The sequence below is a fragment of the Brachypodium distachyon genome, chromosome 4 (assembly GCF_000005505.3).
Source record: "Brachypodium distachyon strain Bd21 chromosome 4, Brachypodium_distachyon_v3.0, whole genome shotgun sequence".
NCBI lineage: Eukaryota > Viridiplantae > Streptophyta > Magnoliopsida > Poales > Poaceae > Brachypodium > Brachypodium distachyon.
In genome coordinates this window covers 40,122,132-40,137,744 of record NC_016134.3, presented here as the reverse complement: position 1 = coordinate 40,137,744, position 15,613 = coordinate 40,122,132, and the positions used below count along the sequence as shown (strand labels likewise).

The window sequence follows — 15,613 nt, the reverse complement described above, 5'->3', positions numbered from 1 at the left end:
ATTCGATTGGTAAGTTCAATTGAGCTTATTCTTGTTGCGTTGGTTAGATAATTTCAATACCTTTCTTTTGCATACTCATACGTATTTTTTGGTTCATCCAATCAAAAGTTACGGTTGTTTACTATCACGGACAGAAAGGTGATTTAGGGTTTGAACTTTCGGGGAAAGTTTAATTTGCTTCCGCGCAATCATTCACCCCCCCTCTGATTGCCTATCTCGATCTCACAAAAGAGGACTAGGTGGATTGTAGAAATTATCATGTGTTTTCGTTTGAAAACGCAGATCAAAGGAAATTTTCTGTGTTTTTCCCTATGCTTCATTCCTATCAAATGAGTGAATAGTCTCTCTAAAGGACTTTTTTCCCTATGGTTTTTCTATGAATCAAAGAGTCCCTTAGTTCGATCCATTAGGTGTTTGACGAAACCTTCATCCAATTTTCAACATGAATGTGGAAGTTTTCGGGGAAAGAAACGAACTTTTCATACAGCATAGGTGATATCTTCCTAAGCGAACCATTAATTGTTCAGCTCACTAGTCAAATACCCACGTTTCTTTATGGAATACTACCTCACATATCTCGAGAAATTTTAATTAACCATCATTTTGACTAATTAAGCATGGACTGTGTGGTACAAAAATTATACAATTGAATTCACATTGGAACCATCAATTTGACTAATTAAGCATGGACCGTGTGGTATAAAAATTATACAATCGAATTTGCGTTTGGAAAAAGTATTCCAATTGAATAATTTATGGAAATAACTCATATATTAATTGACTAATTGATGGTCAAAAATTAAATCTCAAAACTCGTTGTTGCCTTATAATTTGGAAGAAAATGGAGTGATTAAAATGTATGAGTACATCAATCTAGCCTCCTTTGCAACAGCGTCTCTCCTTCTTGGACATGCTCGTCCATCTTCCTCCTCATTTTCTCCATTGTGTTGTTACTTTGGTCGCACGTACTCCTCGCCTAGGGCAGAGTTGTCCGAGCCCCATGGGCGTGGGAAAGAAATCTTTGGGACAAGGTCTCACCTCCTCTCCAGCGAGACCCTTCTCCAGAACAATTATAATGTTTTTTAATTCTTCATGAAAGCAAAGTGAAATAAAAATGTTTTTTTTTATTTTGTGGAACTTAATTTATCTTTTATATATTATTAAAAAAGAGCTAAGGACACCATGTCGGTGTGTTTAGAAGACATTTTTTTGGCACTTTTTATTTTTCTGTTTTTTTTGGATTTTGGCTTTTACACAACTAGATTAAATTGTAGAAATACTTCATGGTTGCTATCCACACGTACCAGGTGGTGCTTGCCTTGTACGGCAAACAGGTTATAAGTAACTCTAATTTGCTTTAGCCTAGCAATGTGGTACTAAACACATAGAAGCACCACCCGGATTGCATTTCCTTTAGAAAAAGCATCGTCCGGAGTACTCCTACGAAATTCAGCCCAAGACGCCCAGGTCCATTTGCTCTTCAGCCCAAGTCCTAAGATGCCATCAAAATATATTGAAGTTTTTAGAAAAAAATCGGGCCTACGTGGGCTAGTTTGGTGGCCAGCACATTTATATTTTTTTATTCTCAAAAACTTACTAATGTATGTAGTTTTGTGTTTTCAAATATGAAAAGAAATAAAAATGTATAAGTACAAAAGACGTTTAAAAAAGCAAAAGAAAAAAATAAAGTACTTCCTCCGATTCTAAATTGTTGTCGAAATATTACATGTATTTAGACGTTTTTTAAGAATAGATACATTTATATTTGGACAAATTTGAGTCAAGAATTTAGGATCAGAAGGAAGGAGTACATGTTAACAGAATACATTCCCTTAGTTCTGAAATATTGTTTCGAGGAACATCGATAGAAAATGTAGACGCATCCACACGCTCCAAGCAGTCAGGGGCTCAGTGGCTCACACATACTACACCTACTGAAATCTCCAGACATGGAGATTGAAGGTATGAAGCCACCAGGCCCACCACCTCAATACTGGAGAGTAGGGTAGGTGAGGCTGCTGTCGAAAAAAAAAGGATGATAGGTGAGACACATGCAACCGAAATAGTAATCCATGGACAGATATGTCATCAAACTAGGGGTTTTCCCTCTCGTGGGGTTTGGGTACAACTACCCCGCTAAACCCAAACAATGTGTTTTAGATTTTTCTTTTCTGGTAAGTTACATACGTCCTCGTTGACATGCAACTTAGTATTTTTCAAAGTCAGTTGCACATTAATATTTTTCATGTGCAATTGAGTTTTTTATGTATGAGTTGAACATCACCACTAAGATTTAAGATAGTGTTTTCTTATTTCAAGAGAACTTAATTACCACTACATACACACATCCATATACGTAGTTCAGTTGGGAGTAAACGTTAACGAACAATTGATTATTGTACAAATCCTTATACAGTAGTTTGGATCTTATTTACGAGTAAAGATCGATCGATCTTAATTACTTGTAGTACATGTAAATGATTTAGATTGTGCTCCCCACAAAAAAGAGTGGAATCAACGATGTGCATGCCGATCAATGCCGCAGGCCCTTGGATCGTCCACACCCCATGATGGACGCCGGCAGCCTTCCGACCTTGTCCACGCCCTCCTCGAACACCACGCCCATGCCCATGTACACGTGCGCCTCCAGGTGGCAGTGGAAGAGCCACACCCCGGGGTTGTCCGCCCGGAACCTGATCGCCGTCCACCCGTGCGGGTGCAGCGGCACCGTGTTCTTCATGATCGGCCGATCCTGGCCGTCCCTCCCATCCAGCACCAGCCTCCCCCCGTCTGCAGCCGGGTCGAACTCGCCGTCGCCATGGGCCAGCACCCAGAAGTCGTGCCCGTGGAGGTGCCACGGGTGCGTCTCGCTCCGGTTGCCGCCGCTGAGCATCTCCGCGTTCTGCAGCACCACGTCCACCACGGAACCCAGCCCCAGCCTGTACGCCGCGCTGCGCACCGTCGCGTTGACGCCGTCGGCGCCGGCGGCCGTGTAGGTGTCCGGCGGCGGGCGCGGGTCGTAGGCGCCCGTGAGCCCGCGCTTCATGGACACGAGGAACGGCGTGGAAGGGAACGCGAGGGAGACGCCATTGATGGCCCACTTGAGGTGGCCGTCGACCCTGGCCTGCTTGTTGAGGAGCAGCAGCGTGCGGTCGGGCCTGGCCGGGGCCGGGATCACGTGGGCCGGATGGGCCACGATGGCCCTGCTCTGCGCCACCCGGATCGCCGTGTCGTTCCACACTGGGCCGGCCGGTGGGGCCGTCGGCGGCGGCGTCGTCAGCCCGTTGGCGCCGGAGGAGTAGCTCACGACGGCCTTGCCAATCGGCGTCTTGGTCGTGTCGCGGCCCACGATGTGGGACGCGGCCCAGTAGTTCCGGGCCGGGTCCTGGTCGGCCTTGACCAGCACGGAGTAGGTCTCGCCGGAGTAGACGAAGAGGTTCCTGACCACGAACGGCTTCACGTAGTGCCCGTCGGCCTCCACCACCGTCATGGAGTGCCCCTCGATCTCGAAGCTGAGCGAGGAGAGCGACGCGAGGCTGCCGATCCGGACCAGGTACGTCTTGCCCGGGACGAAGGTGAACAGTGCGGCCGCCGGCGGCAAAGCGCAGGAGGAGGAAGCGTTGCACGCCGATCCGGTGGGGGCGCCCAGCTGCGAGCAGTTGAAGGCGGTTCCTCGGCCGTTGATGAGGAGAGACTGGGGCTCGGTGACGAAGACGAAGGGGTTGGACGAGAGCCCCGTGGCCTGCTCGTACACGCTCTTGTGCCACCAGTCGCCCAGCAGGACCGTGTGCTCCCCGTCGTAAGTGAATGGCTCCACGGCGGCGCCGGCCGGTTCCGTCACCACGATCATGCCGTTCAGCCCCGCCACCCGCTGCATCCCGTAGTGCGCGTGGTACAGATACGTGCCCGCCTGAAATTACATATAATCACGTGAGCACACACATTCAGAATTCAGATACAATGCATTGCATAAGAAAGTAGCAATTTGCAAGCTTGGCTGGTCACTGGTGATTGAGCTTGAGGATTGATTACGTACCCTGTCGACGACGAATCTGTAGGTGAAGGTCTCGCCGGGGAGGATGGGGCACTGCGTGACGCCGGAGACGCCGTCGGCCCAGGGCGTGCCGATCTGGCGGATGCCGTGCCAATGGATGGCCGTGTTCTCGGTCTCGAGCTTGTTGCGCACGGTGACCACGACCGTGTCGCCGCGGGCGGCGTGGATGGTGGGGCCGGGGGACTCGCCGTTGACGGTCACGGCGAGCTTCTCGAAGCAGTCGAGGGACTTGTACTGGTAGGAGATGTCCCACGTGTGGTGGTGCGTCTTGGCCTCCGCCGCACCCAGCAGCATCGAGCTGCAGACGCAGACAAGGGCCGCGAGCAGCAGTAGTGGCCTCCGCGACATCGCGGCCGCCGTTGGATCGATCGACGCAGCACAAAACTTGCAATGCCGCTTAAATTAGTTGTTGCACTGGCGCTGGCCGCCGTGAACTTCAGCAACAGGCAGAAGCTAACCGCTGAGGTCAATTAATTACTTGGCTCGTGTCAATCTTGGGTGTGTGTTTGTTGTTGTGTGCAAGTGCAAGGATGCATGTTACGGCTTCCGGCGAAGCTCTTTATTATAGGTAGGCGCGAGGCCGAGGCTGGTCAAACATCCAGCGCGGGCACACGATCTTCATTTGAATTGTTCCGAGAGATGCAAGTGGGTGCACACCGCGCACAGGGGTAGCTGGTGATCTTTTTGGATTGGTGACGACTAGGAGTAGACCTTAGCTAAACGAGGGGATTATTGAAATATTAAGCACGTTTAGTCTCGGGGTAATTAATGCTCGATTGTTTCGTGCGTGTTGAAGTAGTAGTATCTCTCTTCCCCTCTCTGGGCTCTGGCTCTCTCCTGTGACATTTACGATTAACGAAAATCAGTCGGTCGTCGAACCAGCGCGTGGTCAAGACAGGATCCGGTCACGCATGCACGCAAAGTTCCGTTGGTGGGTTCCTTTCAGCACTGAGGTGTGGATTTTAACCACTACCAGTATGAAATTAACGGTTTGGTATTTCTAAAACAGCCGGTTGCTGCTAAGAACCATACGATCTAAACATGGTATTCGTGCAACTATAGAATAAATAAATGCAAAATCATAATTGGGCACCTATCAAAGTCGACTGAAGAATAAATATCTTTAAGGTTTCTCTCAAAGCATTTTCTCTTATACTAGTACTCCTTGATGCATTGTATCTTAAGTGTGTTCTCTTAGGCTCTCTTATTTAATATTACTCCTGATCCGTAAAAATGTCGATGATTTAGTACAAAGTTGTACACTAAATCTCTGACACTTATTATGGATTGGGAATTTAAATTATTCTAGTACTTTATTTATGCACGTAATATTTTACCTAAATTTTTATGCGAAAAGTCGTAGCTATGATACAATACAACAACAATCTCTTCATTTCTTTAATTATGATGCTACATTGGATTTTTGCTATGATATAGGGCACATCCAAGTCTGAATGTCCAATTTCTAGATCGGTGCCTTCTCGAGTACGAGTCGTATTTGTTTCTTTGTATGAGCCGTACAATCGTTGATCCTGATCACGCCCTTTTCGATCCAATTAGTCGAACACAAACACTTCGTTTCCAGTTTTCCTCAACGAGCGGAGAGCCCAGTGGCACGACATAAGGCGGTTGATGGCGTGTAGAGGCATAAGGTGGAGCAAGCACGTCCTGCGTATTTTAGGGTGGTATATATGTGATATATTTTTTCCATATTTTTTTTTGTCAATTGGACCACCCTGGCTACACCGCTGCTTATTTTTAGGAACATAATAACACCTATTATTTTCGTTGCGTTTTTCAGACTAGACGCAAAGCCGCAAAGGGAACTACACGTACGGCTTACCCGACAAGTCTAATTACATGCATTCTTAACTTCAAGGCACAATTTCTACTTGCTAGATATCCAGTACGTAAGTACGTACGAGCCCGCATTTCGCTTCACCAACATACTTGCATTTATATATAGTCAGACTCAAATAATAACATCGTTACATCACAACATACAGCTAAAGCTGCACTGCATGCAAAGTTATGAAATGCGCAGGCACTGTACGTACCGTACGTCGTTTTTATGCAGCAGGCAGCCATATACGTTTTGGCCATCAAGCAAGCAGTCTTGACATCACGTCGATCGATCACAAAAGTTTTCAACATAGACACAGAACTATATATGGATGCGATAGTCGCTCCTCTCCGGAATATTTAGCATGTAAAACGCGACGACGCAGAGTCGTCGCATGTTTATTGGTTGGATTGGATTGATGGATCACCTCCGTCTTCAAGGCAGCCACGTCGGCAGGAAGGCCGTGACGCATGAGCTACTCATCTGCTCCGGAGTAAACCTGGGATGATTAGAGAAAAGGTCATAGTTTGAAATTGATTAGTTAACCGCCCAAGATCATCAAGAAGAGCCGTATGGAATTTAATTTAGTATGCATACCCAATCTGCAGGGTGGGTTCGGAGGCGGCGTCCAGCGGGTGAAAGAACCCGTTGCCGCCGTGGTGTGGTGCCTGCTGCTGCGGAGACTGTCGCTGGTCGTAGCCAAGTAAGTTGGCAGCGTGCTCCCACATATGGCCATGCACCTGGCTGCTCTCCTCCAGCTTTTCCGCACGAAGAAAATAAACAGGTCACTTATCGTGCAGTCCGCTTAATTTCCTATATTTGACAGTACGAATAGAATAGGATCTACGGTATGATTGTAATAACCAAATATGCAAATTCTAGGAGTACGAAGATAGAAAAATGTACTGATACGACATGCTAACTGATTTCTGTTTGGACTTTGAAGCATTAGTTTGTTTATGAATATGTTCGTACTGCAATATATGGTCCTTGGTGTACGAATGTGCCTGCGTTTGCAAGCATATACTGTATGTACAAAGCAACTGCCAGACGACACTTGTGTACAGTGTTCTTTGCCCAGCATGAAGTTTATAGGTTCGGAACAGGTAACTTATGGATATCCAAAAGCAAACGAATCGCTTCAACTTGAAAACAAGAAAAGCAGATGCATGCTGAATAGCAAAATCCAGTTAATTACCTTATCTAGAAGGAAACAAATTCAGTAAACTTAATTAGCATGGGCAATTAAACTTACTTTTCTTCTAAGGCATCTATTTGCTTCGCACAACATTTGCTCCTGCAAAATTATTCAGTGATATTGTTGGAACAGTCAATTCTCTTATCTGAAGATGATCGGAAAAAAAAAGCTCTTATCTGAAGAAAAGGTAACTAAGATTTAATAATGGAACTCGTCATTCATTTGATATTGTTAAGAGCATACCTTCCTTTGGAGATCAGTGAGCTGATCAAGCATATGCTGTGTCTGCAAGATTACAATTTTGATCAGCATTTTTGTAAGAAATATTGTAACACGATATCCAGATTCCAGACATGTGTGCATAAACTTAGTACCAAACTCCAGGCTGAAAGAAGCAAATTGTGTCTAGTTTTCTAGGACATATGATGCATGCCAATGACATTATGATTTTTGTTTTGCAGGAATAACATTACAAAGATTAAAGTATCTTAACGTGTAACTTCCCATCCCTGGAATAATTATGGAAAATCAAAGAGATCAAGAAAATTTTAGTTCTGCAAATATGAAAATCTAACCAAGAGTAGCAGCAGACAGTTAGAAACTTGAAACATCGAGCGTTAAAAATGCTAAGGCAAACAATCTATTGAATTTGGTCCTAGGAGGAATTAATAGTCATTTACCCTTGTAGATCTTATGTGCCTTAACGATGAATCAAGTTGTTTTTCAAGCTCTTCGAGCTCTTTGATGCCTAGTGACCCCAGATCTTCACCAAGCAAATTCCTGCAGTTGTCATCAGATCAAGGGACCACAATAAGTAGTGTTCTGCACAACTAAACCATACAGTAGCCACTAAGCTCATGCATCTAATAACTTCACTGCAATTAATACATGATATTTGACTTATGGCTTTATTTATCCTCTATATATTGATGTGTATCTTCCAGATATGTATTTTGCGCTACATTTCTTTCACCAGAAAGCACCAGTATAACCCAATTAAATAGGCCAAAAAATGTGTGTATTTAGTTTTCTGAACCTCAGAAATACCATTTTACTGAATATTAACCTCCTTTGAAAAATGTGACTAGATCTATTATCCTTTATAGCATCTTCACTAAAATTTGGACAAGTTTGAACTACTGGACTCGCTTTATTTCAAAAACTAACTAACAATAGAAGTAAACTACTTACCTTTGGGTTCTCTGTAGATTTTCCACTCGCGCTTTCAGTTTGAGGTACTCATTTCTACTGCTCTGCACTAACTGAAATACAAGTGCTGCTTCAGTACGAAGAACTTTATTTAATCAAATCTTAGATATCGTAACAAAGTGCAATATGATTAAGGAAAAGAGCGCCCCAATTTACGCACCCCTGCATGCAAGGCAACAAATAATGAAGCTTACTAACATGCAATGCAATGCTGGTACGTGGCGAAATTAACAACTATCTGACCATGATTTTCATCGTTTGTGACAACTCAAGGCCACTTCTATCATACTTTGTTTTCTGATCAGTGATTGTAGTTCATCTTTCGTTCACAATATCACACAAAAAGAAACAACAATCTCTGTTTTTTTTTTGTAAAAGAAACAACAATCTGATCTGTAGCAACCAGGACTCAGAAATTGGTAGAAAGAAGGTAGAAAACAATGGAACTACACAAAATGTTCAGATTATTAAAAAGCAATTAGCATATATATTTACTCTTCAAGCCTAAACAGAATTATAAGATACTTGATGCAATAAGACTTCTGTTGTTGCTTTCTGTACAACATATATAGTCCGTTCAATGATCTCCACCTTTCACAGAGAACTTCAAGTTTTTTTCTTGACCGAAAGCCTCAAGATTTTTTTCGTGAGGTATGTACGTAGCTAGATAATAAACATTGCCTGACTATGTTATACATAAAGGTCTTGGTAGTTAGTAAAGTGGTACACAAACTTCTAATCTCATCCATTCGTAGTCCGTAGATGTACTAGCTAGGTTGTTTGATAATATCAGCAAACCGCTAGTATCCTTCAATGGAAGGGACGTTAGTTAGAACACAAGTTTATTTCATGCACTCCTCATAATTCGACTCTAGCTGGAGGACTACATACTATACAGGAGTCAGGAGGTAAGAACTCTGAACCAAAAATAAATAAAACAGAATGTATACCTCGTTCTCTTTATTCTGTACTGCAGTATCTGGACCACTGTAACTGCATTTTTGGTATCTCTCAAGTGTCTTGGGCATGCTGCAAGTTCAAATCACGGACAAAGAACCAATTAAAGGGATATAGTAGTTCACGTGACATCAAGTACGTACGTAGTGTTTGAAAATGTGAAAAAAAATAAGAGAACTAGGAAATAAACAGAATAACATCACCCAGAGTAGAATACAAGAGAACTGATCCAGCTGTTGGTACTGTTTCAGATTCCAGATCGACATGCAGGAGTAGCTAGCTTCCACCGAACAGATTCTAGCTACAAGGTAGACGTTGACTATATACATACCTACAAGGTAGTATCTCATAGCATAAAATACTGGAGCACTAGGTAGAAATTGTATGGCTAGGCTTCTGAATGGACATCTGATAAAACTAGCCATTCGCCTTGAAACTGAAATGAAAGTACTACTCCGCCACGAGAGATTGACAGACAACGAAATGAATGACAATTCAAGTCAGTCACTGATTATACCCTTACGTGTACTTCACGGCCAGTACTGGACCATATGCAGCTTCAATACAAGCAAAAATCTACTGAACACCATTATTATTTTTATTGAAAGGGAAGGGCTATTAGCCATTATTTTTGTTCACTTCTGTTTAATTACCCTGCTTAAAGAGTAAAATAAGGACTAGAAATTCACAGCATTACTTCTCGTGCATTTGATAACATCTACTTCCTCCGTTCCATAATTATTTGTCTCAAATTTGTCCAAAAATGTATGCATCTATTCCTACGAAGTGTATAGATACATGAAATATTTCGACAAGAATTATGTAACGGAGGGAGTGGTTATTAGTGCGAGGACAGCACATTCATTTTTTCTAAAAAAAACATTCTAATGTCAGACAATTTTTTTACAGAAGATGTACAACACGGATTTTGGAACTGAGATGATGTTTGTGGAGAAAAGGTTTCCTTCAACAGCAAATAATGTGAAGTGTGAACAGAAAACCTTTCCAATTTAGGATGTGAAAATTTCAAATTAAAGATGAATGCATGTACATGAGCATATCCACCTGGGTCTCAGGCAGTTCACAGAACTCCAGATCTAGATCATCTCTTCACTTTTCATATGTTTCACATCGAATATGAGTTTTCGTCCTTTGTGCGGAAATATTGATTATCAATTTAATTGCCAGCAAGCTGTATATATAATTAAAGGGCATTCACTAATATAGCTACATGGTGAATAGTGCATATATTTTAAGCTTAATTTACTGTGAGCTTATACAAATCAAAGATATGTCAACTATTTCCTTTAGTGCTGAACACACATTTGTCACCAATTTAAAAATAATCAGCTAAACGATGTAACTGAGAATTCAGTAAAAATCTAGTGAGCAACCAAACAGTGAGAGGTATACTCCATCTCATCATATATAGGATTAACAGTAAGACGCGGCCCTATTTGAAATATGAGTACTACTACTTACCATTCCTGTTTGTTTTTTAAGTTAAAGGGATGATAGAGAAAACACAAATTTGAGTCTTCAGGATTTGAACCAGAGCATATGAGGTAGTACATTATTTTATTTCTTAAGAAAAACCTGTTCTGAAGAGATTTTAATATATGTTACCCTGTTAAATCATGTATAAATCATCAAACCCATTCATACAAATGTTTTGCCTTTTTAAAAGTGCAAATGCCATATTTTTTTAGTCAAGAACAGAATTGCTTTGGGACTAAAATCCAACTGGTTGCAGATCATTAGTTCATTACGAGATCTTAGAGGCCACAGTTTTTATTTCCTTTTGTTTTCTTGGTGAAGGGGAGACACATACATGTTTCCTTTGTTGCTGAAGTACAAGTGCATGGTTACATTTGCTTGCTTATCACACATACGCATTCAAAATAACAAGACATGCATTTCTTTTGACGAAAAGGATACAGCGATCCATTCATTGCCAAAGAGGGTCGCGTGATGCGGCCCAGGAACAAAAGTTAAGAAAGTACAAAACTCACGAGAAAGAGGGGGGGAAGACAAACACAGAAGCTCACAAAAAACACAGCAGAGCTAACTCTAAGACATGCATTTCCAACTCTTTTTTTTCATGAGCTGGAAAAAGGATTACACTGACTGGCAGTGTAGAAACTGCAAATGGTGTGTCCTTTCTTCCTGTATGAATCAAGAAAAAATTGTTGAAGACTTTCTAATGTGTCTATTAAACTGTGACTTATCAAACAATTTTTTTAGTTTTGCGAGGAACAACATTTTTTTAATGAAAGGAACAACTTCTGTCTATATAGCTTTTCTCTAAATGCATTTTGGTATTGCACAGGCTTGTCTCACAGCTGAACGCCAACAATTTTTTGAAAGAAAACCGAGGGATAATAGAAACAAAGGTTGGCATATTTTGAGGCTAATTTTATATATGTAACTCCTATATTTGTTACAAAAAAAAAACTTCAAAGCGCATCCCCTTCAGACAACCAAAAAAAGGACAATATATATAGGTGTGGATCTCCATCGGCATCTAGTTCAATTTTCGCGGCAGCCACAACTCGCATGAAAGCCCAAAAAATCTAAGACTCCCTCCCTGAAAAACCGCAGCAAACCAGCGACATGATCGATGTCCATGCAATAGAATACCCGGAGGTTGGGCTAAGAATCCATCAGTCAACACACACGTCCGTTGACTTATCTGACGCGATGCCTGATGCCCTGATCAATTAACCTACTATCCCGCGCTGCAAGATATCGTCAGATTCAAATTATGTACACCCAAACTCCCTCCCAAAAAAAATACTCTCTCGAGCAAACAATTAATTAACCAGATCCCAAAGAAAAACGCTCCCCACTAGTACTCCAATTAAGAGATCTGCAAGGAGAGACCAATGAAAGGAATAATAATCATCACGTAAATCCCTGCTTGACTCTGCACAACTAGCTCCCGACCCAGCATGCATGCAAATTTGGAAACTTCAACCAGAAATTAAGCAGCGCGCCATGCATCCCTGAATTTAATTACCACGACCTTGATAGATGAATTGCCCGCAGACGGCAGATCTACTTAGATCGCCTCGCCTGGCTGTCAAAAAAAGAAAAATCGCCACGCCCTAGTTAGGAGACAATACATAAGCTCCCGAAACCCTAAATTCTCGATGAAATCCACCAAGTTTTTTTAGCACTGGTTCCTGCCCGAACCCGACGATACGACAGAGAGAGCGCAGTGGTACACCCCAGCAGCTCAAGCCCCCTGATCGAGCTCCTCCTCACACAGATCCGTACCTTGTCTCTAATCCCAGCCAGATCCCCGCAAAACCCAGAACCCCAAGCTCACTAGCTTCCATCACCCCGCCGAGGTCAGATCTGGGAAGATCTAGCAGGCCCTTGGGTGACAATTTCACGTGTGCGTCATGTATACCTCTGGCCGCTGCAGAACTCATAGAGCTTGCCGCGGTTGGAGAAGATGATGAGCGCGACCTCGGCATCGCAGAGCACGGAGAGCTCGTACGCCTTCTTGAGCAGGCCGTTCCTGCGCTTGGCGAAGGTGACCTGCCGGTTGATCTTGTTCTCGATCCGCTTCAGCTCCACCCGCCCTCTCCCCATGCCGCCGCCGCTAGCTCCAGAGTCTCTCTCCGAGAACCTCGCGGCCCGCGCACGCTAGCTCACTACCACCACAACGGAATCGAAGCTCAAGCAAAAGCGAGGAGAAGAGGAAGGTAGGGGAAAGGGGAGGAGGAGGCGAGACGGGACGGGGTGGAGAACGGAGGGGGAGGTGCGATTAAAAAGGCGAGGCGAAAGCGGTGGTGCGGAGGAGTGATATGATCAATGCTCTCCCCCACCCTCGTTGCCATTTCCGGCAAGGTGGGAGACGCGAAACCCTAGGGCCCGAGTCCCCCTCCTTCCTCGCTCCAATCAATCAATCTCCGTCGCTGTCAAGCTCGTACGCACACGCTAGCCCAGCTCGCCCGCCACCTTTTCGATCCCCCGTGAAATTTCAACTCGTGACCAATCAATCCCCCTCTCCGCCTCCGAGAGGCTCCGGTATTCATTTGGTGGGCGAGCCAATTGGCATTCGACAGGTGGGGGAGAGAGGAAAGGTGGGGAGAAAAGTCGCGAGCATGCATTTCCGGATGGAACCTCGGGGAGTTGTGATTTCGGGCAAGGGCCTCGTTGCCGTGAGTTCGATCTCGTCTCGATCCGGCAGAGGGAGAGAAGAAAAGCTGGGTCGGTAGATGGCCGTATATTCCTAGCCACTTCCGCCGATGACCTTGCACAAGGTTACCATAGTTCGTGTAGACAGGACGGAGCGCTTCCATCCGGGCGAGGCGAGAGCATGTTAGTTTTGCATGTCTGGGACTTGCCGCGAGCTACCAGACCTATTGCTGCGTGTATATGTGGTATGTACGCATGTACTACACTTGTGCGTAAGATCATGGTCCGGAGCCGTGTGGTCTTCGCTTCCGTATTGGTGCATGCTGGAATGTGTTCAGTTCCAGAAAAAGGACATAAATCCATCTAGTTTCGGCTCAACTTGTGATCTACTCCGTACCTATATTGTAGCTTCTTCCCTTGAAGAAACTATATCTACCTGCCTGGATAAGAACCACGCATGATTTAGTATTAACATGCTTGCATGCTCGGTTGAAGCAACCAATTGTTGCCTGGTTTGTTTGTCTTTGACGCGGTGCGTCTTTCCCTTTTTAAGATATACTCTAATTCTAAATTTGTGCCTAATATCTTCTCCAAGTATACTCCCTCTCTATATACATTGTATAATAATTTCACAAAAACCATGATTTTTTTTAGGCTAGGGTTTCACATAACCGCACTTGGAGCTAATCTTCTGACATAATCATCACTCTGGAAGCAGACGTTCTCAAAGTTGTACTAAATCAGCGACACTTACTATGCATCGGACGGAGTTGTTTGACATTGTGTCTGACATGTGGGGCCCGCATGTGTTACGGCACATGTCGTTGGGTTGTCTTGACTCAAATTTGTCTAAAAATGAATGTATCTATTCCTAAAAAATGTCTAGATACATGTAATATTTCGACAAGAATTATGGGACGGAGGGGGTACAATATATCACTGTGAGTTTGGTAGCCTGACTCATGTAGTCATGTGATCGGAAGGACCTTGTAGCTAGGAGAAAAGCCCTATATATGGATTAAAATCCCTCCAAAAGGTTTTTGAAACAAAGACAAAAGCTCTTCCCCGTTTCATTATTCAAGCGAAGGAGTTCAAACATGAGAATCAAACACGAGGAGGGAAAAAAACAGGAGATCAAAACCACTCAAATTAAGATGATCATAGGCATGCATGGTTGAAACGTGCCTAACTAATTAACACGGCATTTCGTTTTCTTTCCACGAATAACGCTTTGTAATACATTACCATTTGCCGACGTTGCTCCGGCCCTCTATACATTGCTCGGGAAATCGTCCAAATTAGAAGCGATCAAATCCAAAATAATTTTTCCAAATCGCAACATATGCGAATGCGACCCCAGGTAGCGAGAGCCCTATCCGTCGATCGAATACCTCGAAACCAAAGGGCCCTATCCGTATAAATCAACACCACCGGCCGGCCAAACCCGGGTGCCTACGCTACACCGGCGCATGCAAGAATGTGTGGTCGCACAGCCATGCATGCATGCACACGCCTCGGTCGCGGTCGAGACCAACGGTCCGGCCGGACGGCAGCGAAGAAGCGCGCGTGCTCAACAAAAAAAAACATTTGCGCTTCTTCGTGGCTCGCGCGAGCGCGGTACACCGCCCCACCACGGAGGTACGTACGTGTCGGCCGCCGGGCCGGGCCGGGCAGGGCAGGCACGCACCGCATCGCGTGGTACTATGTAGTATCGTGGTGTGACCTTACCTTGGACTATAATCCCATCGACCCATCGATGGATCGATGCGCAGAGAGAGCTAGGCCGAGAGAGGTGTGGGGGCGGTGGCTTCGGATTGCCCGGAAGGTACACACGAGAGCGTGCAGCAGACTGCAGCGTAGCGATGCGACGAGATGTACGCGGGGTTTAATCTGTGATCGCGTCCCGTCCGCGCCGGTGCTGGCAAAGGTGTGGTGGTGGTGGGCAGCTGGCGCGTCACTTTCGTCGCTTTCGCTTGTTCTGTTGCCTTTGCCATCAATCAAACGATCGATCAGCCAGAGTTATTTCAACCAACACGAAAAAGGTGTCAGCTGATCCCGTGTGCCCGCGAGGACGTGTAGCACGCGTCTGCGTACGCCCTGGCAGTTTTTTCTTTTAGAAAAGATTTTATTGATTCGACAAACTGAATACAATTGATCAAAAAACTAAAACGATAAGGAAATGCTGGATAAAGCGAAAGTTACG

General features: G+C 44.3%; 2 protein-coding genes across 2 annotated transcripts; both read right to left on the bottom strand.

Annotated features, from left to right (window-relative positions):
- Positions 1-2,353: 2,353 nt before the first annotated feature.
- LOC100846340 (L-ascorbate oxidase) lies at positions 2,354-4,663 on the bottom strand. Its single transcript, XM_003576671.4, has 2 exons — positions 4,037-4,663; positions 2,354-3,910 (listed from the first exon to the last, which is right to left on the bottom strand). Exons 1-2 carry the CDS (start codon positions 4,400-4,402, stop codon positions 2,534-2,536), a joined length of 1,743 nt encoding a protein of 580 aa, XP_003576719.1. The 5' UTR covers positions 4,403-4,663; the 3' UTR covers positions 2,354-2,533.
- A 1,669-nt stretch (positions 4,664-6,332) lies between these two features.
- On the bottom strand, positions 6,333-12,861 carry LOC100843405 (MADS-box transcription factor 8). Its single transcript, NM_001302875.1, is given in 8 exon segments — positions 6,333-6,396; positions 6,495-6,655; positions 7,153-7,194; positions 7,339-7,380; positions 7,776-7,875; positions 8,287-8,357; positions 9,255-9,333; positions 12,677-12,861. Coding segments are annotated over 8 exon segments (744 nt in total).
- Positions 12,862-15,613: the final 2,752 nt, after the last annotated feature.